Below are 27,732 nucleotides of genomic sequence, written 5' to 3'. Positions count from 1 at the left end.
GATTACTAAAAGGTCTATCTTCTATTTTAGATAATTCTAGTTGCCTGCGATTACTTAGCATATTGTATGCTAAAGCGTTAACATGCACACTGGACAGAGATATCTACTGGACTCACAAAGGTGACCAATGGGCCAAACCGTCGAGTAGCCTAGTCCTTTATCAAATATAGATGGAATTTTTTCCCTCTGCCACTTACTGTATTTAAGGCATTCAAAAGAGTTTATTTCAAATATTACATAAATTGATTGGAGCCATTTTTTAAAGCTGCAATAAGCAAAGTTTTCTGACCACTAGCGGTTGACAGAAACCGCAAAACACATTTGTAAATAAAGCACAGCAAAGCTACTGGACCATGGAGGCCTACTAAGGACAAACATTGCAAAGCACAGTGCATAAAGGCTAATAGCTAAGCTAAACGTACCTACGGAGAAGTGTCGCTGGTTACCAGTCTCGCTTTGCCAGATCTTTCTCCTGCTGAAGGTTGTGTCCCACAGTTACAAGTCAAGTGGTAGGTAGCAAGTTTACTCACTCAGTTTCAGGAATGGGAGGGGGAGAGTGCTGCTTTTAAACAGCGAGGGAGGAGACAAGCTCGTTTTTTTTTTTAAATGGAAAGCTGCTGAATGGACCGGGTTTCGTTCTGGAGCGGAATTTGACAACAAGCTTTAGAAAAGAGGTGAAAACAGCAACACAGCTGGCTGCTGTGTGGATATTGGTTTATATCAGTATGTCTCAATGAAATCTCCACATAGCACACATTAGTTTCAGGATGGGTTATATGGTCTAAATACCTATGTAGCCAGACTATGAGTGCACAGTGATGTATCTCCCCCTTTTGACAGAGGGATGAAACAAGATGATTTCCATGGTTTATCATGAAGAAACCATATAAATCATAGAAGCCCATGCTCAGTTGATAAGACAATGCAAATTTACTGGAATACATATTGTCAAAAAATAAAAGAAGATGTAATTTTGAGAATTTCATTTGCATTTTCAGATGCAAACATTTACCAATACACAGGATGTGATGTAACTATCCTTCGTGCTATTTAGGGTGACTGCCTATGGAGAAAACTGGATTGGATGTTATAGGAAAGGGATGTAGGTGAGTGTCGGTATGTCATTTGGGTTATGGACAGCACCGAAATATTTGGATGCTACTCTGTCAATACGTTTATTGGGGACAAGAAAGAGACCAAGAGAACAAGATATGTGGGAATCACCAGTGGTACCTACACAATTAGATGTGTATAAGGAAAATTAGAATAAGTAACAGTTTAACCCTTGAATGCATGAGAGGAGTAAAAAAGTTAAATGTCTTTTAACATGGTGATATCTTGGCCCGTATGTATAAAGCCGTGTGAGTGAAAATTTGGTGTGTAAGAAAATTCTGAAAGTTACACAAGCTTATTTGTACTTGTGAGCATAAGGCTGTGTCTTGTGAAATGTTTTCATGTCTTGAGAATACCCTCAACTCTAAAACATTTAACCCATTTGACAAGGTAGATGTGTGTAAAGAAAATGTTTTATTAGTTTCACACTTCTGTTTTAATCCATGCTTACTTCCAGTTTTGCTCAAATGGACACAAATAATATAACTGATTTAACAGCTATATACATTATAGTGTCACCTCTGTACACCTCTACTCCGTTTATCCTACCAGTTGGTAGTGGCATATACACTACTATTGTGTGATAGGGAAGCAGCATGAAGGCTAGCTCTATCATAGGGCTGAGCCTGGACAACCTATAGGTGGTGACAGAGAGGAGGATGAGGTCAAAACTGAACTCCATCTTGTACAATCCCTCCCATCCCTTCTACGATGCCCCGAGGCAGCTATAGAGCCCGGTAGCCTCTGGCTCATTCCCTCAAGGCATACCAAGGAGCACTTCAAGTGCTCATTCATGCCGGCTGCCATTTGGCTACACGATGTTTCCTGCCACTACGGCCCCCGCCTCAGTCAACTAGGAGGTTGCTGAAGCCCGGTTGCTCTGGACTGTTTTCTCTGTTCCTAATGTGCTGGATTGCCCAGTACATTTGCCCTGCTTGCAAAGCAATATGTGTCCATTCAAATTATTTGTACATAAGTCTGGACACATCTACAGTATGTATGTTTGTTACTTACATCTGCAGTGCTTGCACAGTTCTGATCTGCATTCACACACATGATCTTTACATCAATGTACATATCTTTGGATATGATACACATTTCATTTGCTAACATATGCTAACAGTGCACATTTGCATGTTCAGACTGTATATACTGTATATATACTGTATATTACCAACTGTAGATTTTACAAAATAGCTATCTTCCCCAGTGGTTTCAACAACATCCAGCCCCTCTTGCTCAGGGAGAAGATGAGAGTGATACAGGTGGACAACACCAGGTTTCCTGGATACGGACTACCTTACTGTCAGGCTGCAGTTTGTCTGCCTCCAGAGCAGAGCGTCAGACATGCTGCAGAGTAGCACAGGAGCGCTCCAGCTCTGTGCTGTCAGCTGCTTTGTTCACTCTTCGTGAATCAATGGCGCACGGCACAGCTCAGTGAATGGTGCGTGGTGTGAGCAAACAGGTTGTGGCGACCGATTTTTGGCAACTTCATGGGCAGAGGCGCACATGTAGGAATTTGTGGAAATAGGAAATTGTGTCATTCATACTTGTACAAGTACTGTACCTGTTAAATAGAACATTCTATACTTACCTTCATAACTCACCTGTTGTTAGCTAATTTCGGGAGACCAGACTCCTTTTGTGCAGCCATCAGATTGTACAAAGATTCTGCCCAAATGGCCCCGGCCTCAGCAAACGAGGAGGGTGCTGAGGCTGGGTGCCTGCACTGTCTATACAGACTATTCTGGTTTGCTTGTTACATTCCGCTTTGGATCAATCTATCTATCTACAGTTGCCTGAACAGGTTCTGATCCAAACATTCTCCACATATGAGTTGGTACATATCTCAGGACACATTTTCCGTGTGTTACCTCCATCCATAAATATGTTCAATAATTACCATGACACTGAGAACACACAAAAATGTACTTGCGTTTTGCACATTATCACTTTCAGCTTACACATTGTTCATCTGTCTGGAGTTTTTGATAAGGAGACAGCTAATAGTCTAATGCCCATACTCATTTTGGTGGACCTACATTCTGTACATATGTTATCTACACATGTAAACTGAATATATTGATATGGTGAATGGACCAGTGTTTCCCCTACCACTGAATTGGAGGGGCGGCCCGCCCCGCCAACATCACCTACCGCCCCTCCTGAATGACCGACTAGTAACAAAATGTTAAAAAAAAAAAAGATTTTCTGCATGTCTCTGTACTAGCTAAGATCTTTCCCCAATGTAAACATATGTTGAATATCGAAGCCGAACTTCAAAGTACGCTGTGCCTACACAGCTTGTTGCCTTAGTAACACAGGTGATTTTGGGCAGATATTACCTGTAATATCTGCCTATATGGTGAAGAGGTGTAAACACTGACCAGTACAGTTTTTCCTTACCAGAATGGCTAAAAAACATGTAGGCTTAAACTTGACTATCCCCTCCAAGGAGCAACAAAAGCAGGTTTTATCATGGGGTGAGCATGTTTTTGCTTTGCTACCAACTGGATATGGAAAAAGTGCTTTGGGTTATTTACCCAAGTAACGGACAAGGTGAGTTGGACATCCATTTTTTTATTTCCAAAGTACGGATACGGATGTAGGCCTCTTAACTAAAACAGAAGCTTTTGTTGACCTTCTTAATTTAAGAAGGTCATTCAGACAAGGATTTACAAGTTTGCTATTAATTCTTGAGGAATTGTGATTGATTTATAATTTTTGTGTTTGGCTTAATGTCTGTTGAAAGGATGACAATATTGTTTCTTTTCCGTATGTACTTGATTGTTAATTCAATGAGATGAGCTGTTTTGTTTGTTGTGTTTATGTGGTTATAGTGTGTATGACTGTATGTGTGGTGGACCCCAGGAAGAATAGCCAATGCTTATGCTGGTGCTAATGAGGATCCTAATAAAGAAAGAAAGAAAGTTATATGCAGAAAAGTAACACATTCACTGGGAGACTGTGTAGATGTCCGACATATAAATAATGTAATACTTCCATGGTCAGACCATAGACTGTAAAAAAAGATGGACATAGTGAGTGTGACATCACCCATAGGTTTCTGAAGGGCGATTTAACGGCAGCAAAATCGTAGCAGTGCATCAATGGATCTATGACAGTTCTGTCAAAGTGCTTTTCAGAGAATAAAGGACAAAAAATTTAAAGAACAATGACAGCACAGATTTTAAGATAGGGGCCAGAGCTTGTGTGTGTGTTTGTCTGTGTTTGTATGGGTGCCTTTTTCTTTGTGTGTTTCTGCGAATGAGCATATATATGCACATATACAGTATGTGAGCGGCTATGAGAGCACTAGGCAACACCAGAGCAAGATAGCAAGGTATCAAGGCTCTGAGGGAGCAAAACAGTCTAAAACTTCATAGAAATATGTCTTCATAATTAAATTTTTCGATTTAAATACATTAAATTGAGGTTCTCATTTGCTTTCCATATAGACAAAAAAAACACAGCCTTCTCAATATTGATGCACAGTGGTAGATGTGTATGGTTCAAGGCTAATTTCTTCCCTTCCAATCTCAATAATGTGACATTTAGCCTGCCATGTAGTTGATTAACTTGGCTAACACCTGGCCCTGTTTTTCATTGTGTGTGTGCCAGCCAGTGAAGTAGCTGACACTAGAGGTTTTAGTAGAGTAACAAGACTAAGGCCTTGACCACACTAATCCAGGTAAATTTGAAAATGCATCTTTATGTCTCCGTTTTGACCTTCCATCCACACTAAGACGGCATTTTCGACAACCGAAAACAGAGCTTTCTGAAAACGCTCTCCAAAGTGGATCAATTTGAAAACGCAGGTTTCGTGTTGTAGTGTGGACAGGGAAAATGGAGCTTTTCCAACGTGGTATTGTCATGTGATCTCACTGAGGCGGTAGTCAAACAGTCTACAGTATATTCTCCATGGCTTTGGTGATCTTGTAATTGTTTGTTACTTTCAAAAGTAGCTCAACTTCTTCGTCTGTCCAGACAAAGAAGTCTGGCTTGCTTTTGTCCATCTTTTGGACATCTTGTTGGCGCTTAAGGCTGCAGCCCTGACAACACTTACGTAAACAGTGGTAATGACATAAAGGTCATGGGTCAGAGGCTTGCGCATGCCCAATAGGGTAGATTTCACCGTTTTCCAATCTTCTTTGCCTATCAGTGTGGACGGGAAACTTTTAGAAAACGGCCTGGAAACGATTATTGTGGACAAGGCCTAAGGGTCTAACAGCCCCACGACAATGAATTTTATGGAAGCATCCCTGCCAAGAATCGAACTCAGATCTCCTGATTGCGAGTCTGCAATCTAACGCCCTGTGACACACTTTCACCCACGTGACCAAAAGTGGTGAACAGAGCGACCGACCGGCCAACATTGCGATCCTTAGAGCCCCTGCTGTGTTGGGCCTTGGTTTTCAAATCCACATGGCACCAACTGAGGCTTAACAGCATCACGAAGGAATATACCAGTGGTTTTGTGATGTAGATGAGTCTTACATGAAGCACTCATATTTTACAAAGTGGAATTTGACCAATTACTGAACAGAACTGTAACCGATTATGCACAAAAGGTTGGGCAGAAAAAATAAATCATTTTGAAACTGGTAACACCCATTTGGAAATAAATCTTCTGAGTTTAGAATGACTCATATATTTTTATATTAGCCCTTTCATATTAGTCTTTTTAGCTCATACATTTGCACTTGTATGTGAGACTGCAGTGCTCACAATATAATCCAAAATAACAAAAGCAATTTGTTTGCAAAGATACACCAAACCTGTGAATGTAAAACAAAAACCAAAATTCATTTTCACATAGGTGCTATACACCAATAAAAGATCTCCATTGCTCATTAGTTCTATGAGAAGTATACAGTAACAGCTGACACTTGTGCTGACCTCTGGGCTCCATGGCTTCATGGTAGTGGTGGTGGTGGTGATGGTGGGGGCGAAGGGTATAATAAATGCACAGAGCGGTAGTCTCTGGGCCTCGATATCTTTGTCAAAATATTGTAAATACTGTGACTTTCCAGTTGAACAGCCTCTGAGTGGTGTGTAAACAGCATGGCATTGTGCTATAAAATGCCTTCTCGCCCCTGCTTCCCTTTCGTCTGCTGTGCACTGAGTGCTCTGACACAGCCGTGACAGATGCAGCCTGGTAACGTGCTCCTGTGTTTGACAGCTCAGCCTTCACCTGACCACCTTCATCAGCATTCTGCCATGGAGAACGGTCTCAGCTTGCATAGACACTTTGTTAACACTAAGCCCAACACCCTGCACAGTCACTACACAGTGACAATATAAATACACCATGACTCTATATGCGCACTAGGTTAAACAATTCATCAAGGCATACCTCAGTATCTAGCCATGTAAAGTGTGGTATGAATGTTAAATACATATTATCAGGTATATTGTAGGTATGATCATGGGAAGGGATGCTTGTCTGCCCATACTCTCAAATGTACATCAATAATTCAGCTGTACTGTAGTTTTGTTCAGTTGCATACTGTACTATACGTGTGGCTGCTGCCAAAGAATGGATTTTTCGCCTCCTACACACACCCCTCTAAGGCATCTATGTCCAATGCAAGGCCTAAGTTTGGAGAAACCATATTGATACATAAAGGCCATTATAACCTTAACATTCACATTAAAGAGCCCTGAAAGAAACCACCCATTTGCTTGCTGCGTATTCACATTCCACTTTTTCTTCCTGACTGCAAATAAATACTTTCAGATGTTCAATTCGTAATTACAGTAAATCTAATTTACCCAAATGAATAATTCATTAATTTGCTTTTCTCAGGCCCAAGCCTCTTGGTGTTGAAAGGATTTAACTATGCTTCTTGGAAGTGTAGCCATGGACGACCACACAAAACCAGACCAGATGGTCTAAGTCCAGATTCACCAGCAGCCTGTCACCAGGAATGAATGGGCCATTAGCTCAGGACAACTTTTTCACCTCCCAAACAGTGCCACTACAGGAAAGTCTCTTCCAACAAATCCCAAATCACCTCAGGTACGTACGTGGGCCTCCAGGTATGCCAAGAAACTCGAGGCCTATCTCAGCTGAAGATGCTGCTCTAGTTCCAGTCCCCAGTGACAAAGACCACATCAGAGAGAGACCAGCGGGTCTGAAGGAAAAAAATGCTCTGTATCCAAAGAGCATAGAGAAAGAAAAAACGATAAGAAATATGTTTTCATCTCTGATCTTTATCTACCGTCACAGCACAGACCAGATCAAACAGGGCTATCAGTGTGATTGTCCTTTTCCAGGTAAGAGTATGAACAGTTGGATCTTTGTGTCTGCAATCTGCTGTGCATGAGGATAACAAAATCATTTTCATTAAATCTTCTCTCTAGCTATGTTTTTAGGTGGGGTTCTCTTTTTAAGCAAAACTACAGCCTAACAGTTTAATCAACATTTAGAACTACGAACAATGAAAAATGCTAAAATACCAGGGCTCTAATCTGTGAGGTCATTAAGAGTCAAAATCTATCAACTCGAACTTGAAGAGGGAAAGACAAAACTTTGGAATTGACACATGGACCGAACATGCAAATCCTAATATACAGGGCTATAATATTGTGCCATGCAAGGTTATTAGTTTTTGGGTTTGTTTGGTCTACCCATCAGTCTTATTCTGAAATTTGGTCTGTGTGTGCTAGAGGCAGCACTGACACACACTACAAAGTCATGGAGAATAGTGCTTGCGCAGTATAGAAATGGTATACTTGGAAATTGAGTGGTCCATTTCTGAAATGTCCTATGTTCATTTTAACAAGAAAATTGAACTTTTGAGTGTAAGTAGGTAGCTTCTAAGTGTCTAAGCAGCCGATTCTTGCTGCACGGTCAAGATTTTCTCCAAAGTTTTACATTTGCATTTGATTGGATTCAGTATGCAAGTAAATGCAAATGAATGCCAGCAACATCTTGAGGTCATTTTGGCTAGCCAAAAATAAAATTTAATTGTGGTAATTCTAAAAGATATGCATTAGTGATAAATGTGCCCCAGCCGCTGTAAAATCACCCTTGATGCTGGGCACAAGGCCAGTCTTCCAATTCATTGTCACTGGAGGCTTGTTTTGTCTTTTTTGCCTCCATGGTCGACTCTAAGGCTGCAGCCTGGAGGGCTCATTCTGCCCTTATCGGGTGTGTGTGTGTGTGTGTGTGGGGGGGGGGGGGGGTACAATAATATTTGGTACAATATACTTGCATTTGTGACCTCTCACAGAGATTAATAGCCTATGTAATCCAATCTAGAAATAACAGAATGAAATACAGTATGAAATGTAAAAAAAGCACTTACAATATCAAATAGGACCCTACCAAAGTAGTTTGTTTGTTTACCATGGTAGTTTCCATTTCCATTTTCCAGTAACTAAGAAAAAATCTGTTTCTATACCAGATAAGCAAGCATTCAGTCAGTGTCGATATTTCTAGATTATGTCACTTGGTTTATACAAAATAGCTAGGAAACAGCTAGTACATCTACAAGTTTGCTGATGTGGCTAGTGGTTAGAAAGGGGAAGGTCTCGCACCAAGTGGACTGAAATTTGGAAGCGTATTTCTTCTTCTTGGGATCTGTTTCATCCATTTTCAGCGGCAAACTGAGCGGAGCGAGCGCAGTGACAAGTTACGCATGTCAGGCAGGGTCGTTTGCGCATGCTCACCTCTGCATCTGGTTGGGTTGCCAGGTACCACGACACATATCCCACACAGAAACTGAGAAACACCCATTTGATTTGTATCACTATGACATCGGGAGATTAACGGGAGAAATTACCAATCAGGAGCACAGCGGGAGAAAGGGTTAAAAATAGGGAGACTCCCGCGAAAATTGTGCATGTTGGCAGGTATGTTAAAGGGAAATGGAGTCCATTTCCAATCAACCACACAATCAACCAAGTTGTTTTAGTTGCCTAACCCTAACCTTAACAAACCAAACCTTAACCAAAGTTGTTTTCATTGCTTAAACTAAACCTAACCTTAAACAAAGTTAAGTAGGGAAATCCTCACCTTATTTTTCTGCTCAACCATACAAAGTATCCTCCAGTATGGTGGTGCAGTATGGTTCAGCGGCCTCTCAGTCCAACTGAAAGCCAGGATTCTACGGCTTCTGAGGATCTGCTCCAAGGTGGTAGGTCACCCTGTGGAAGACTCCTTCCTACACAGCTGCTCCAAGCACACCCTCAGACTGGCTAATAGAATAGCCCAGGATCTGCTCCAAGGTGGTAGGTCACCCTGTGGAAGACTCCTTCCTACACAGCTGCTCCAAGCACACCCTCAGACTGGCTAATAGAATAGCCCAGGACTCTTCTCGTGTTTTGCATGAGGAGTATCAACTGCTGCCCTCTGGGAAACGCTTTAGGGTGCCATGCTGCAGGAGTAATAAATACAAGCACTCCTTTGTTCCTCACTCCATAACATTGCTCAATCAACAGAGGAGTGCACAGAGGTGATCATGCCCCCCCCCACCCACCCACCCGCAGGCACACACTTACAACTGTGCATACGACCTCCACATGGACTGTTGGGTTGGGTATGGACTATGGCATGTTGATGCTTGTAGGTGCAGGACTGTTGTTTCTTCTTGGGTTTTTTTTTTCTATTGTGTTGTGTCATTCTGATGGGGTGTTTGCTCAATGCTGTGTCATGTCGTGGTGATGTCCTTTTGGTGAGGTGTTTCTTTTTTGTTTGTCTGTTTGAGGTTGTTTTTCCAATGTTGTATCATGTACTCTTGATGATTGTTGGAGCATGTCAGGCAAGACAAATTTCCGTGAGAACGGACAATAAAGTATTATCTTATCTTATCTTTACTTGCCCAACCATTAGCTGAAAATGCCGTGTCCAATTCGTGCTGACTCGAATTCAAGTTATTGTCACAGAATCCAATTCATGGTGGAGGAATAAATGTATTTTTTTTTTTTAAACTTCAGTGAGTAGGCTACTGTGCAGTCATCGACAAAAAGGTTGAATCTGTCCCAGAGCTGAAATTGGCAGGCCCAGGGTTAAGCCGCGGCCACACTGATCTATCAGAAAACGGACAGAATTACTAACGGATAGATTTCTGTCCGTTGGGCTGTTTTTTGGAAATCTGACGGAGATGGACACGTCATCAGCACTGCCCGGACAACGGACAGCTCTCATTGAAAAAGAATTGAAATGAACGGAGACGGACAGACACAACGGATCAGTGTGGCCGCGGCCTTAGGCCACGTGGGCAGCTAATGGGAGTTCAACACTTCCGAATTATTTGGTTCATCCAGATGGGGACACTCAAATATGCTTATAGATCGGAACTCCCTTTGACATTGCATTGTACTGAAAAGGGGACGTGCCAAATTATAGCATCCAAGGTACGTTAGCTGCTTATGTGACCTGACAATTCCGGCTCTGGAACGGATTTGAACTTTTTGCCTATGATCGCAGTACTCCCCGAAGTGTAGTGACATTTCCCTTTAATGTAATTCAATTCATTAAAGTTAGTCCCTCAAACAATGCACACAGAATATAAAGAGAGGGTGCATGCTGTTTTTTTCTGGAAGGAGCATGCAGTGAAAACCAATACATTACACAGTATCGTTTCACATCAGCTGAGGATATCTGAAAAACCAGCCTAGAAGGAGGATACAATGTGAACTAGCACAGTAAGTAGTGTCATTTCATATCCAGCCTCTGAGGCTATCTGACAAACGAGGATGCAATGTAAACCAACACAGTAAGCAGTATGGCTTCATATGCCTCTGAGGCTCTCTGACAAACCAGCCTGAAAAAAGGTAAGCAGTGAATCGTATCAGCAGTTCAGGAATCTGGCTTCCATTTTGACTCAGACCAGCCTTGGAGGCACTAGACCACGTAAGGAGGCTGGCAAACATGAACCTACTGTGATCCAGCAATGGATCTAGCATGCTGATAACTTGACAAATATAATGCACAGAAATATGCACCCTGTTTTAATAAGCTGGATGCATTGTTTGAGGCTCTAACATTGAATTAATTGAATTAAAAGCTAGCAGTAGAATGCTCGAGGCAGCCAGCTAACTTGTTAGCTGGTTGGGCTTTAGCTTGGCATTAAAGCAAGCTAGCCAGTAAATGACTGATAACAAATAAATTGCATTAGGGTTAGCTTGCTGGCTAACAAAGGGTTTGTTTAAAGCTAGTGTTCTGGCTAAGTTGGCTTTGGAAGAGGCTGCGACTTGGGCGAACGACGGGGGGCGGGACAAGCATTGCAGTCTTTCATCGGGGCAAAGAAGACCGACAAGCTCAGTGGAGCAACTCATCTTTCTCTCAATGACATCATCAAGTAACGAAGGAGATGTCAGCACCCAAGATGCTTAGCATTCTATGCAGAAGTAAATTGGCCAGCTCTGGTGTGATCAACAAACTAGTCAGTGGTTCATGGAGCAAAATTCTACCATTTTATTGTTTTTTCCTCATAATGTCAAACATTCTGTGCTTACCAATTTATTGGAATAAAGGTCATCTTAATGGAAGTTGATTGTTATGTTATTCCTGCAAAAGAATTTTGTAAATCAGTGAGTTTTATTTTGATGTAACTATTGACATGTTCTCTAAAAGGCAGTTCGGACTTCTACTTCCCATTCATTTGAATGAGGCCATATAAATAGCCTGAAAACTGACATTTAACACGTTCATGAACATATTCAATAACAGATTCAGCTACTGTGATTTTCATAGCATTTTTATTGATAGAAGAGAACATAGCGGAGTGATACCATTTAGGAGAGATAGTTCCTGTTTGGGAGACCAGATCTACTTTTATTTTTAAATGCTAATTGTAGTGTAAACCAAGATTAGAAATGCAAAATGAACGAATGACTGCTTTATTGTCTTAAAAGCTGAATATGTTGTTGAATCTGTCCACAAACATGTTAAATGTTTTCAGGCTATTTTTGTGGCCTCATTCAAATGCTACAGTCTTGGTGAGTAGTTTATATTCTGGTTTTCATGGCGGTCAAGTGCCAAATAACCCCCATGTTAAAACTAAGTGGAATATTGCTTTAAGGCCATAAGGAGCGGCAACAGACAGAACAGCATCAGAGCTGTTTCCATGGATTATTTACTTTCTCATAGAAAGTTAAAAATCTTGGGTGTTGACATCTCCTCCGTTGCGTCTGGGCTCCTGGAGAGATCATGACCACCAGGCACCTCTCTTTAGCTAGTATAGCACTGAACAGACGTTTGGGGAGTGGCTAGTCTTGGCTGCTGTTGCTGCTAAGACACTGTTGAAAACTTTTGCTAAAAGTTGAAATATTCTGAACTGTGTTCTCTCAGTAATCTGAGTGCAAAAACATGTTAAGCTACTGTTTCCATTTCCATTGAAAATAAAAAAAGAAGCCTGCACTGAAAAGATAAGTTACTGGTGGACAAACAGCCTTATTTCTTCGTAAATTATATTGAAATGGTGAAAACATTATGGACATATATCATGGATTCTGTTTTGAGGTTTGTTTTTTCTTGAATGGAGCCCTTAAATGAAAATGCAGGAAAACAGGAAAATCCCTCTCTGTTCAAATTATTAGTAGTGGTGATCTTCTCCAGCGGACTCTCTGGTGTGTTTCCACACTCCTGCGGTGGGAACTTATTTTGAGTGGGTAGGCAGATAAGTGAGACAGGATGAGGAAAGAAGCAGGAGGAAAAAGAACAACAGACAAGTAGCCAAGGATAGAGTGATGGTGGCAACCTGAGACAGAACCTTACTGCCCCCCTCTGGTGGAGATTTATACGTCGTTTACAATGAACCACGGACAATCAGAAAGATAAACTTGCCCACCCTTTTGTCTTACTGGATATGATCATGCAATGTGTTCTCTAGTAGCTTTTGTAATCTATCTCATTGCCAAATTACTCAAAAATACTCTTTTCTCAGTAGGTGCATTTTCCTGGCATCTACTGTTTCACCTGTCAGTCCTTTTTGCTGAACAATGCCTTTGCTACATGCTTAAATGCCTTCCATTAGCATTCCCATATGTTGGCAGGCTCCCTTTGGCTGATATTTAAAATCAATCCTTCTCACTTTTTAGCTGGAGCCCCTGGAATGAAAAAATAGGAACATTACAATATCTCTGAAAACCTTAGGCACTATAGCGTTGTCTCCTAGCAACCAAAGAAAGGGTTGGCAGTGCGGAGAGGTGACATTATCCCAAACCACCATCCGATGATTCCATCTGTATAGTTGAATACTTGCGTGTCCATAATTTAGTTGAAAGATCGGGGTCTCTGGCATAGAATCGGTCGTACAACAGAATAAATTGACCTAACGATGGAACATCTGATATATTCTGCTGACTGAGCTGCAGCTGTACCTTTTGTCACCCAATAATCAACACTGAAAAAGAAATGATCTGTTCTATTCTGTTCTATTCTATTCTATTCTATTCTATTCCCAATTGCTAATGTGATAATGTACAGAAACACAGAAAAAAAAATATTGCTTCATTTCCTCTTGCAATGCTTTTTATTTCATTTTCAAGAATGCACATGATCACTGTATGATTAGATTTGAATTAATTGATAAATAACCAGGTGTAACACTTTGTTCCCATTTTTACCTAAACCAGAGGGTGTATTATGTGATAGAGCTTGCACGCCACCCTCTTCTGAACAGAATGCTTATTTGATTTTCTTCTTTCAGTAGGGTTGCTGGCTTCTCCTTTACAACCTATTAGGAACACACAAAAGCAGATGCACTCTTCAAAGCTCTTGTATCGAAGTGTCACAGCGTAAATCTAATTACAGAATGTTCTCTAATCTAGACTCCGCCTCTCCAGTTCTCAAGTAAACCCCCCCATCCCCCCCCTCCCCACCCAACACACAGACAGAAAAATATACAGACAAACACGCACACATACCCTCTTACACCAGCTCAGCCCCTAGTGTGACATACATATTTTATAGACAACCTTTCACTCCGATCCCAGTCCTGAACCCAAGGGGGCATTCTGGTTAAAAGTCACATCGACTAGGCAAACATTTTCTTCCAGGCTGCCAAGAACTCAGCAGGATATGTGATAACTTCCATCAATGTTAATCTTGCCATCTTATTGGATCGTACTTGAGCTATGGAATAAGTGCTGTGCATGAAATGCCACTCCAAAGGAGGGTTGATATGCTCAATGACTTCTGATATTAAATATTGACCAGTAGATGTTGATCGAAAGTGGAACAAGAAAAGACTGAAAAATAGTTTGTGCTGCAGCCGTTGAAGCCTGATGGAAATAAAGCAGTACAGTTTTGACACCAGAGGTTAAGGCTGTCATTTGGAAAGGTTTATTGCTTTAGACAATATACAATTGTGTGTACCAGAACACCTTGAGGATTCTATTTAGGCACTTTAAGCCACACCTCAACATTACATTACATTATTACATTATATCATTAAGTACATTTTGTCAACAGTGGTCAAACCGACCGTGTATCTCAGTCTTCATCAGCTAAGCAACAGAATCAGTTCCTGGTGAAATCCTGAAGATGCTGGCATCATTCTGCCGTCTTATTTCATTTACATTTGAGTGATGAACTAGGGTACTTCTCAAGAGGCCTCTTAATTGGAGGATCCTGTCTTGGGAGAGTGTGAAGCCTTTTTCACTCTTTAACTAGTTAGGAAGGGCTACAATAGAGAAAGCTAAAACAGAGTGTCTTGTGTTTCAGGTGGAGCTTGGATGAGGTGTGTGTACATCGCTGTGACAAAGCTGCTCACAAATTGCTGTATCAAAATTTCCTTGATTTCATTCATTATATTTACTGATATTAATTAAATAAAGAGTTACGTATTCTTTATTTCTACCTACACTTCTTCCCCCAGAATAGCCCATAGTGTTTATGTAATTTTGTTTCACCAGTCTCTGTGATAGGTATTATGAACAAGAATTAACAGCTCAACTTTGATTACCATGGACTTAATATCTTTCATTTGCACATCTCTGATAACAATTTCTCAATTTCTTGCCCCCAGCAATAACAGATGTGGATAGGATGTCCCGGGGCCCAACTCCCCTGTGTTCCCCAGTGTTCCTAGCAGCACTGTTCCACGCTGGGCCCTCAGGGAGCGAGGTGACCATGCATGATGTCATCTTTGCTCATAATGAGGTACGATCTGGCTGTGAAAACCCCGGGGGAGGGGTTACCTGGGACAGAGAAGGGACATGTGGGGATACCGTCCCTTTAGGAGACACATGGATATACTTTGAAATTCACAAACACTCCCAAAGGCACTGGGTGTCAACTGCTAAAAGCCCAGAAAACTTTTTCTACACCAAGAACAAACACCTTATTATCCCATTACCACCTCCCTGATTATAAATGGAAATGCCACTCAGTTTAAGATTAAATTGTTTCTATGGCATTGCATAGTTCAGACTACATTTATGGAAATGAATATCTCTCCCAGAGCTTGAAAACAGGCCCATCAGTTACTATAATGCACATCTTGGAACTGGTTTATTGCATGGATTGGATGGAGCGATGTCTCAAATTTAATCTACAGTTAATGATAGTGATTATTAATTATTAAATTATGATTAAATGCCAAAGTATATTTATTTTTTGTGTTTCTGCTAAAATATCATTAGTCTGGCAAAACTTGCATAATTTAAATCTCAAATAGCTTTATTTACAATTACTCCTACCAACACCTGTTCAGCATAACAATTGAGATGACTGACACACTGCATGTACTTTTGAAAAACTGGGTAATGAGGTAACCAACTATCTACACCGTCTAGATTTGTGTAAAAAAAAAAAACATAACTCAAAGTGTTATGTGCTGAAATGTTCCTCTCACCTTCGTTGCTTATTTTTCTAAAATAAAAGGGGGTTTGTTTTTAAAGGATAATGGGCAGGCCAACCCCTTTGTATTTTTCTTTTAATGATGATGAGTGGGAACACTGAGAGGGAGAAAGTTGGGGGGGAAGTCACAGGAGAGTTTCTGTTTCTGGCAAGCAGTGTTAGCCTACATGTGGATCCAGAGACAGAGGTCTTAACCAGTACAGCATCTCTAGACATTCCTCTCCAATATTTATTTTCTCCTCCTTCCCGTCGATCTCCTCCAGTCCACATCCTTGTCTCTTTCACTTTTCTTACCTGTGGACTTGGATGATTTCTCAAACAACGATATGCCTTGCAAGTTGCAACTCTCAGCTGGATGGAGGATTCAGTTAATGTAGGCCTAAATGTGCTGACAGTTTTAAATGCACTTGTTTGTAGCCAAACAAGAATCTGGGATGGTGTGCCACAGAAAAATGTGTGTGTACTGATGTGTTTGTCACAGTACACAATTTTGGGGACCAACTATTTGCTCTAAATGTCTGGGTTTTGGTTTGCAGAAAGTTATCTACTGCATCTTTACAGCATATCCTAACTATGGCTTGGATAAGTTTCAGTTGTCGCTACTAAAACCAGTATTCAATCAAGTCATAAGCCGTCTTTGCACAGCTGACCCTGCTAAAAATGCCGTAGCAGAGCCAGGATAGAATTAATCATGATCAATTTCCACAAGCTTTTTTATCCACCTTTTACCGGTATAACCATCTTTACACAGTGGGAGGGGGATCCGCAGGAACCGCTGCATCTCGTGCAACAATAAACTTTATCTCATGGATGAGTGTTGTGTGATATTGTTTTACAAGTGGTGCCATTTATACGTCCGGTACATTAAACTTTTGCTAACTAAACTGCTTGAATCGAAACTAAGTCTCCATTAAGCTAGTTTTGATTTTTTGCAGTTTTCCCTCACCTGAAGTAGACGGCACTTGATCGTTTGCCACAGTTTCCCACTGATAGCCCAACTTCCACATGCACCTCCGCTCAGGTGATGGAACGCTTGTTACCGCAGAGGGTTACCGTGGTTACCATGTCATTTCTCTGGCTTTACTTTCCACGGAACAAATACCGGGTCAGGTCTGGCTTTTCTCAGGTGGGGAGGTGGGTCAGAGCTGGGTTGGAAAAATTGCTTTATTGTGAATTTCTGTAGTTTTTCTATCCATTACACCTGCCTTATGATTGCATAGGGGTTTCTGTAAATGTTAAGCTGCAACTGCTTTGGTGTTTAGTAGTGCATAAATGACTTCGGGTCCACTAACATTATAACTAGGATATGTTTGAAAATATGCACAGTTGAGGCAATGGTTCCTGGATCAAAAAATGCATTTGTATGAGAAATCTGGCAAATCTTTGGTATGTGATTCTTCTTCCTTGTTTTGAGCCAAAGGATACAGTAGTAATTTTTCACAAATACAAATGAAACTCCACTGGGTTAAATCAATGGTATTTCCCTGTCACTGATGCCAGTGCCATTGCCTTTGCTAGAAAGGAGTTTATTACAATGGGAACAAAAACAAAAAAATGCCATGTTTGTGCTTCTCTTTAATAATGCCATGGTTTGATGAACAGTTTAAATCATTTCTGATTGCACAGGAAAGTACTTTGCCACACTTCTTTTAACACGCATTAATGCAGATAATCTATTGTAAGCATAAGCTCCTGCAAAAAGATCCATCCTAGTCCAATGACAGGATGATTGGTTATATCTTGGAAAAACTCCAAGTGCATTACTGCCATGTGACTTTCGTGACAAGAACTCATCAAATCATTATTCCCTAAGGACTGAAGGTGTTGAAGGCATCTCTCTCTCTCTCTCTCTCACTCGCTCTCTCTCTCACTCACTCACTCTCTCTAGAATATTCCATTAAGCAGAGAAGCAGGGTCTCAAGGACAGCTGGGCACAGCCAACCTGCTGTGAGAGAAATTAAATGTACTTTCTCCACCAATCAATATCCCACTGTGTGGCGATGATAGAGGGTTGTTGAGGTGAGGAGTAGAGTGTTTATCTGACATGACATTGTCCTCAGAGCTCAAAGGGTCATCACATTCTCTGTTTCTGCAAACTTTGTCCAGAATGCTCTAGACCTGCTAAATCAGCCCTTCTCACATCTGTCTCGGGGTGACCTGCAAGGAAGATATCAGATACCCAGAGACATCCCTTTCAACAAAAAATGACACTTTCAGTGTAGATGTGATTCACATTTAATCATGAATACAATTAATCAAAAGTGACAATGTATCCTCATATCCTGTGGTGCTACATCCATTATTTACCTTTTCATTACATGTCACTCTCAAGGCCAGATCCAGCCCATTTTGATCCGGCTTGCATATGAATTTGAGATGTCAGTTTATTTTGGCCCAGCTAGTTGCAGCCACAGTTGGTGGAATTACAAGTCCCAGTTTTCCACAGAGAAAGAAATATTACTATCACATGCAGCATGCTAAGTAGACACAGCCTTCACCCCTTCCTTTACACTTTCACCTACAGTATAGCTGCCCATCTTTTTCTCACACTTAGCATGCAATGACGCTAGGTTGCTCAAAATGGGTAAAAAAAAACAAAAAAAAAAAGGAAGACTGATACTAAACGCAGACACTATAAAAACGTTGGTGTCTCTCCTTTGCCTTGTGGAAAAGTGCAGCGAAGATTCTACATGATGTGTGAGAGAATCACCAGTTTTGTGGCCAGTAAGGGGAAGGCTGTTTCCAAGCTTGAGGATGAAAGGTGGTTGTGCAACTTGACTTGACTTTGCATGACACAACGGAGCATCTCAATGCCCTGAATGTGAAACTGCAAGGACACAAACTGGTAACAACAAATATGCATGGCACAATGAAAGCCTTCCAAACAAAGCTGCATTAATGGGAGAGCCAAATGCAACAGGACAACTTTGCTCATTGTTAGTCAGTGGCAAATATGCTCACCACCGCTACTTTCCAGAGAGATACGAGCACAAATTAAACACAGCACAAACTCAAAGCAGAATTAAGCAAATTCCTGACCTTGATGCTCAGAATCTGAGCTTTGAAATCTTTTACAAATACATTCACAGTTGCTGTGGAGAGGGTCACAGAATACTGGAAGATACAAATTAATTAAATGATAGTATGACAGTACACTGAAGAATGAAAGAATTGAATATCTTGAAGTGAGAGAGTTTGCCATTTCATCCAAGATGATGCCACAGCTCCGCCCTCAGGCTGCCCATGTGCTGCGCATATTTGTGTGATATTTGTGCAAATGTTCTCCATGATAAAGATCAGCATATCATCCCACGTCCCACCTAAAAGGCAAAGATACTATTTTCTTTCTGAGCAGCCTCACTTTTCATTGGCTTTACTCCAAGGAGATGACCTTGCATAAAAAAATGTGCCAGGTGTCCAGTGAGAGTAAATAGATCAAAGAATAATCTTAATTAATGCCACCCAGCCATTGATGTGCCATATTTAGGCCTGATGCAGTCTCTATGCTATAAAGAACCTAACATGGTCAAGATAGTCCTTATATTACCTCAAGATTCATTCAGTTTGCTTGACTAAATGCCATACTCAAACACTGATGTGTGAGTTTGATATTTAGGCCTGTGAGTGACGCAGCAGAACATGCAGGTTCTTGCAGAACCATTAATGTCCCCACATGGTTCTTTGGAGGTTCTTGACTGGTTCTTTCCACCAAAACAGTTGGTGAGGTGGGATTTGCTGCCCCACCTTTGGTGCAAGTTGCGACAGACAAACAGGTACTCACCAGAAATACTGTTTTACCTGCTTGACAAGAGAAACTTTTCCTATTATATAACTTAGTTGCAAACTTAGGACCATATTTTGTACCTATAAGGAGGGTTAAGACAGTATTAAACTTTTCTGATGTTATCATTAACGTTAGCTTGATGTCAGAGAAGGTGGGTGTTATCTATCGAATTTGCTAACGTTAGCTAACGAGCTGCCACAGCAGAAACATTTGATGACTAAAATTGCCTCTCAGACAAGAGAATTAAATGTTATGTTATTGTGGAACTAACTTGAGTGTGTACTGCTGTGGCTTTGTGGCCGTAACTTAGCTAGCTGCTTTGCTAATGTTAGCAGCTCAATCTCTCAACTGTTTTTTCTTCTAGCTAAAAAAATTATGATATTGGCACCAGAATGCATTGGCTGAGATTGGTTACTTAGCAACAAGGCCATGGGCCTCTATTCCAATGTTTGTGTGTTTTCTGTTCCTACACTTAGGTCATGACTTAGTCTAGTTTGCCAGTGGCTGTGAGACAGGAATGCTAGATGTGCCCTAAATGCCCTGTAAAATCAGTTTCCTTTAACAAATACCTTAAACACTACAGTAGTTACATGGGCACTTCTCCCACATCTAGTACTCAGCTCACAATGTTTATCACAGTTTGTTGGTTCCATGGCTCTATCAATGAGTTTGACTTTGCTAGTGTCTCAGACCCAGCACCTTACAGCTATATATAGGACAGGGATAGGCAACCATGTGCCGTGGTGTGCTCAGTATGCAGGTTTCCATTCCAACCCAAACACTACACCATGAACTGATTAGTTCCTTGTTTTTGGATAAAGGTGAATGGATTGGTGAAGGGTTGGAATGAAAACCTGCATACTGTGCACACCACAGCACATGGTCGCTTATAGGATAATATGCAAATTGTATTAATTTTGTTGTATGTTAAGCTTACTTCTTTGACTTGGATATTGTTGGAAATTTTATTGACATGTTTGAATTGCAATATTTATTTTAAAATCAGCATTAAGTGTATTTCATTGCATGTCATTTCATTTCTTTGCAGTTTTTACATTATGAAATGGGATATGTCTTGTCTGTAGATGGTAGAAGAAGATGGTGTCATTCTTAGTAAGCATACAGTTTGAGTTTGGGATCATTTGAGCAATCAGTTGGTAAGAAATTAAGGCTACAAATTTGAACAACTATTTGGTGGTATATGGCACTTATACGGTTCAATTTACAGCCATTTTAAACTGGTGCTATTAAGAACCTTTAAGTGTGGGTGAAAAGATAAACAAACCAAATTCATTATTTTGACTAAATGCCATTAAGGCTACACAGCCAGTGGTTTGTCATGTTGTCTGTATGTTAGTAGACTATATGACAGTCAAAAACTCAAAAGTTGTTAGCTTGCTTTGTTAAAATATGTAAAATATGTTAAGATAAATAAATGCCCAGTTCTTAACTTGACTTGCTGAGTAGGAAGAGGAGGACACTGGGGCCTTGGCTTTCTCTCTCGATACCATCCACAAGCCTTAACATTTTATTGTAAACCCAACCCCCACTTACCTTCACTTAAGCACCCCTTCTCTGTCTCTCCATCAGACTCAAGCACACTTCCTGCCTCATGATCGCTCCTTCTTCCCCCCCGTCTCCTTCTACCTTTCCCAGTGTTGTTCATCTCATATCTGTGGATTGTGCTATCCCCTCCCTCTCTCCACTGTGTCTGATCATTACCTGCCATGGTCATGGTCCAGGTGAGTCCCCAGCAGAGTTTCTATCCAACTATCACATCCAAAGATGACACTGAACAGATTATGCACCATGTTACAACAGGAAACAGCAGTAACTGACAGGCCTATTAATGTGTACCAGCTGACTCCTACAACCTCATTTGTACAGGCAAGCTGGCAAAAATGCTAGTCAGCCTCATCATCGCTGTGCTTGATGCTGCAGGACTTTCCTTTCCCAGACCATCAGCTATGAATTCATACACATGCCAACCAAGACACATTTGTAATTTGAATGTGACTGAGCATGTGCTTATACTCTTTCTATTTAGCAGGCACAATAAGAAAAATGATGGCCCTCCCAAATGTGTATTGTGGCATTTCAAACCCTGGATTAGTTTCATTTTGGTTAATAAATATCAGCCATCATATCAGCTCGTCAAGCTCCTCTGAGGAGATGATGCAGACAGTGAAAATGACAATAGACAAACATTGGCCTTTGTGGCATAATTAATCAAAAGCTGACACTGAACTACCTTTCCCTCAATCAAACACTACAAAGAAGAAGCCACCGTGTGTCTCATCTACCCTGTATAGCAGCAACTCTAAATTAGTTATGACAACTATAACACTAAATGTCTCCCCTGAGACACATTTCATATGGGAGCTCACCTTTTAGGAAAATATACTGAGAATGGGAAGTTTTTAGTGTAGTGAACACTGAAAAGTTTATAATGACTGCAGATGCTGACAGTGCATCTTGATGCTGCAATTCACTCTGCTGAATACGAAGTGCACATTTCTCCCAATAGTGTAGTTCCTGGTTTCTTAGACTGTGGGTCAGAGTAGTCATATGTTTTCATGGTCCTGGGTCCCAAGGCTAGAGGCTAAATTTCACACATTGGTCTTGGATTTCAAAAGTTTAAATAGAAAGTTATTCCTAGTACGTAGTTCTTCATCAAGGACTATTGATGAGACATAATATCTCCTGAGTGCTGAAGAACAAAAACCATACAGTGTGCTGGGCTGCTCAGGGCTTGTCGTCATTAAAGTATTTTAAGGCTGCCAGAGAAAGTGATTAATTACTCAGTAGGAAGAAGGAAAATGGTGCAAAATTACTGACTCTTCCATTATAGTGAATCTCTAAAAGAAATTAGCTGGAGAACAGGACTAGATTTGCTCTAGTTTATTCCAACACTGAGTTTTTTTTAACTGCTGTGAAAGCACACTTATCATATTAGAGAATCTAGGAAAATCTTTAATGAAAACACTGGTAGAGACATAAAGGGGTCATACAAAACTCCCGACAAACCTGAATAGTGGAATATTATTGTGGCAAACAGCATGTGCAACAGGGAGAAAGATGGAGGGAATAAAGAGATGACAGGATAATAGGAGGGAAGGTGAGTGTGATGATGACAGTGTTAAAACAAATCACAGAAATCTCATCCAGCAATGCTTAAGTTGGTTCTTAGGATATAAGTCCTGTCTAGTCACAATTACTAATGAGTTTGTGTGAAGTCCAACACTTAAGACACTGTGATTGCAACATGAGATAAAAATAACATAAAGGAATCAATCTGATATATGTCAAACCAATACATTATGACTGGCAGACGGCTTGTAGCAAATGAGGCATACCAGCAGATCACTAATCTTTATGTAGTCTCTTGTAACAGAATCTAAAAATGTCTGGACACATATACATGAAGTAAGAAAAATGACAAAAGCCTCCTATTCCTATTCATATTCTGTTTTATGCATATGGGCCAGGGTACCAGATGCTCTGATGTATGTATTCTGTATGTATTCTCTATTTACATTTGATACTGCATTATCTTCTATAGCTGTGTTTTAGTTTTAAAAAGGTGCACAGACCCATTCAACATATATACTTATTACACAGTAATGTGAAAACACAAGCGACAGAGGAAGTACATTGTGTCTGTTCTTACACAGGTCTACACTACCACCTTGTGGTACATACCAGAAAACCTACTTGAACATAATATAGCTAAAAGGCTCATATACTGTGCTGAGTTTATAGGTAGGGATGGGCAATATATACAATAACTTTTGATGTTTTGTGATTTGAGTTTGGCAGGTGCTGAAATAAATCACCAGGTAATTGGCAGCATTTCTGTATTTGAAAATTACGGAAATTTGCCAGAGGTTAGTGTTGTTGTTTTGAAATAAAAATGTATCTTACTAATCAAAAGGACAGCCGCAGCATTCCCATAGAGGCTTTGTCCCCTGGTAATGGATGTTTTTATTGTTTGAACTTTATGGGGCATTAAGGGGCATATAGCATATCCATATGGCATAATCCTGTTATAATTGTTGGGAAGCAATCAATATTTTTGGAAAAGTAGGCATAGGAAGGCATTTCTACTTAAGGCGATATTCACAAGAATGATAAATATTAGAGAAGCCAATGGAAAGGGCATACAGCTTCATAAGTTTTATTTTACTCCCATTTGATTATATATATTTATACATGATGGGTTGATTTATGTTGGAAATGTGAAGGAGCTAAAAGGATGTTACTGCATGCCCTATGGGAATGCCCAGTTGTCCTCTATGGGACCTTACTGTGTATGGAGGAGGGCCATGCACTCTCCATACCTAAGACAAGTCTGATAGTCTATCGGGGGGATATATGTGTGATATATGTATGAGTGTATGCATGTTAGTGTATATGCACATGGACAAACTATGTGTGTATATATTTTTATGTATGTGTATGTATACATAGCATATTTTTCTGTGTGGTTTTGTTTTTTGTTGATGAATGTGCAGTTGTTTGTTGGTTTTTGTGCTTTTTCTAATTTGTTAATTATGAAATAAATTGTTTTGAAGGAAAACCTTATTCAAACCTGGGGACAGTAACCGGTTTAGTGACATTAGGGTGGCAGCTCTGCTGTTTGCGGTTGATGTCGTCGTCCTGGCTTCATCTGACCGCGATCTCTGATGTGCCCTGGACAGTTTGCAGCTGAGTGTGACAATTGACTGGGAGGAGACCCCAGCAGACCCAGGACATGCTGGAGGGACTACATTTCCCAGCTGGCCTGGGAGCACCTGGTGATCCCCCAAGGGGAGCTCAAGGAAGTTACTGTGGAAATAATGTGTGTGCTGCTCTGCTTGCCCTGTTGCCACTGCGATCCTGACCCAAATAGGCTAGAATCAATCTGATGGATTAACTAAAACCTAAAGTTTGCAACACATTTAATGTGCACTTTGTGCTGCTGAAACATTTTAGGCCAAATGAAACAAAGAATTAAGTATTTTTAGACCCGTGACAGCAGGGACGCTATGGATGGCATTGTCAGTCGGTCGGTCGGTTGCTCTGTTCACCACTTTATGGTCACGTGGTCCGCAGGGAGTTAGACTGCAGACTCCGAAGCGGAAGACCGGAGTTCGATTCCCGGCAGAGACGCTTCCACAGAATTCAACGTCATGGGGCTAGATTCTTAGTCTTGTTCTAAAATATTTTGTTCATTTACATACATTTTTGGAATTATCGGTTAAATTTGTACTCGTTGAACAATACTTTGCATAGATTCCAGAAAAGATTTTTTTTCTTTTTGTAGGACAAGAAAATTATGTCATCAAATATATGTGTATTATCTAGTACTTACCATAGCATATTTACCTGATTGCCTAGAATAGATATCACGGTATACGATATCACAATCCAGACTCACATATGTGAAACCAAACATGGTGAGCACGTGAATGACCAGAGTGAACGCATCCACAGAAACTGACGACGGGCGCGCAGCACACACAAACACACGCAAGCGGCCCTGTGAAAGTAAAAATCAAGGATGGTTAACTTGCACTCTGCAATGTGTGTCATACATGCGCTCGCGCACACAAGTAAATGCACGTTCAATCACACAACGCGTCGGACACAACACAATATATTCCTACATTAACTAAGGTTACATTAACTTATTAACTTATGTCTAATGTGACACAAGGTCCGGTCCGGATTGATTTGTAGTTCGGTCCGGATCCGGACCTTGGTCCGGAGTTTGAGAAGCCCTGCAGTAGAGGAACTGGGTAGTGGCTGACAGACCAGACAGAGAAAAGTGTGGTAGAAACTCAAACGTCAGAAACAGAAATCTCCCTGGGAAAGATTGCCCTCTCACAGACCTCTCCATCTCCATTGACAACACCACTGTGTTGCCCTCTCAGACTGCCAAGACCCTCGGGGTGATCCTGGACAACCAGCTGTCCTGCTCTGCCTACATTAAAACGACAATCCGCTCTTGTAGGTTCTCCCTCTATAACATCCGCAAAATTCACCTGTTCCTTACGAGGAAAGCGGCACAACTCCTGGTCCAGGCACTTGTCATCTCCCGCCTGGACTACTGCAATGTTCTTCTAGCCGGGCTACCTGCCTCTGCCATCAGACCTTTACAGCGCATTCAGAACACTGCAGCCCGTCTGGTGTTGAACCAACCAAAATTCTCTCACGTCACTCCCCTCTTCCAGTCGCTTCACTGGCTTCCCATCTCTGCACGCATCAAATTCAAGACACTGGTACTCGCCTACAGAGCAGTACATCAGACGGCCCTTCCCTATCTGCAATCTATGGTCAGGTCCCAAACCTCGCCTCGCTCCCTCCGCTCCTCCACCCTTGCAGGTCGCCTCGCCCCTCCATCTCTACGTGGGCTCAGAAGTTGCTCATCCCGGTCGCGACTCTTCTCATCCCTGGCGCCACAATGGTGGAATGAGCTCCCCCCTTCTGTCAGAACGGTCGAATCATTGCCCATCTTTCGGCGGAGACTAAAGACACATCTCTTCAGGTTACACCTGGACCCCTCTTGAACTAACCTATCTTCTTACCCTTCTTTAAAAAATTTTTTAAAAAATTCAACGAATGCTACTTATTCCTATTAAAAGGCTTAGCTGATGAAGACTGTGATGCACAGTTGGTTTCACTACTGTTGACAAAACAGTACTTATTCTAAGTCGCTTTGGACAAAAGCGTCTGCTAAATGACATAATGTAATGTAATTGCTCAGAGAAAGGCAAGCATGTTAAAAAGAAACGGGACTGTTTCCGAGCCAAAAGTAGAGTAAACATTGCCATTGCCAAAGATGAACAATGTTCAATATAATTCGATGCGAGGCATTAGATGTGCTGCTCAGCTAGGGTGAGACAGTTATCGGTTATATTACCTAATTCCACTGAGTTAGTTAAATATCACAAGGTAATAACGTTACCTACCGTTAAAGTTTGTCACCCTATAGAGGCCATGTTATGAAGTGTTGATGACTGACTGCCTGACATGAATATGCCTCGTGATTCCCTCGGCTGCGCAGTGGGAAAAACACTCCGAGATGAGTAGGAACAATAAAGAGAGATGGCTGATTTCCATAATTCAGACATTTACATAAACCTATGCGTAGCCATCCAAACTTATTTTTTGTCTATACTAGGTCTAGACTATTTTGCTTGCTTTGATAAAGTGCACTGCATAGCCTTTTTGCCTTCTGCAATACAGATTTAGTCATCTTTATTAGGATAATGAGGGGGAAATCCAGCATGGTTCATTTATCAAATATGGTTGACAAAGTTAGTAACCTAGGCATCTACTGTATGTTATACCCCAAATAAACTATAAGCCAGAAGACCACTGTTATCACTTACTTATAAAAAAAGATCCATACTTGCCAGTGAAGAAAAAAGGCAGCTTGTGTAGCCAGCTTTAGTGCCTCCATACAGATGGCATTCAGTTTAGATGTTCTCTGAGGTAAACATGATGGGTATTGCCACTGTTTAGACAAGGATACCCAAAAAAAAAGCACAGAAGGGAAAACACTGTCATTTTTATAACAGTCTAGGTAAGCCAAACAAGGGAAAAAAGGAGAATTGTCCACTCTAAAAGACCAAGGCAAAGACCACTCTTACTTGTAAAAATGCCTTTATTATCTTGTTACGTCCAACAAGGAGGATCATTTTGACAGGTGTGAACACGCCATGTGGACTAGCAAGAACTAGCAAAAGGTTTGCCAATAATTGTCGGTCTCAGTCAGTGGTGTAGATTATTTCTTATGTGAAAACAATTTTGATTAAGTCCGACCCAAAGAGAGGAAATGACGATACGTGCGAAATGTTTTGTTGGTCATGGTGGGTTGTTTTTAACCAAATTACAGCAAAGAGGAAAGAGTTTATGACCCTAGCTTGATTAATATTGTAATTGCCTAGCCAATAGCGATTATATAATTTTAAAGCAATATTCCACTTATTTTTTAACATGGGGGTTATTCGGCTCTTGACTGCCATGAAAACCT

The 27,732-nt window shown here is 40.9% G+C and overlaps 1 protein-coding gene across 1 annotated transcript in view; it reads left to right on the top strand.

Moving 5' to 3' along the window:
- LOC144539871 (uncharacterized) overlaps nucleotides 1-26,263 on the top strand; it is a 122,924-nt gene extending 96,661 nt beyond the window's left edge. The window contains exon 2 of the mRNA XM_078286138.1: nucleotides 25,552-26,263. Coding sequence (XP_078142264.1) covers nucleotides 25,552-26,263 — 712 coding nt within the window. The remainder of the gene's footprint in view (nucleotides 1-25,551) is intronic.
- Nucleotides 26,264-27,732: the final 1,469 nt, after the last annotated feature.

The sequence above is a fragment of the Centroberyx gerrardi genome, chromosome 2, assembly GCF_048128805.1.
Source record: "Centroberyx gerrardi isolate f3 chromosome 2, fCenGer3.hap1.cur.20231027, whole genome shotgun sequence".
Classification (NCBI taxonomy): Eukaryota; Metazoa; Chordata; class Actinopteri; order Beryciformes; family Berycidae; genus Centroberyx; species Centroberyx gerrardi.
This window is presented reverse-complemented; position numbering and strand designations above follow the sequence as displayed.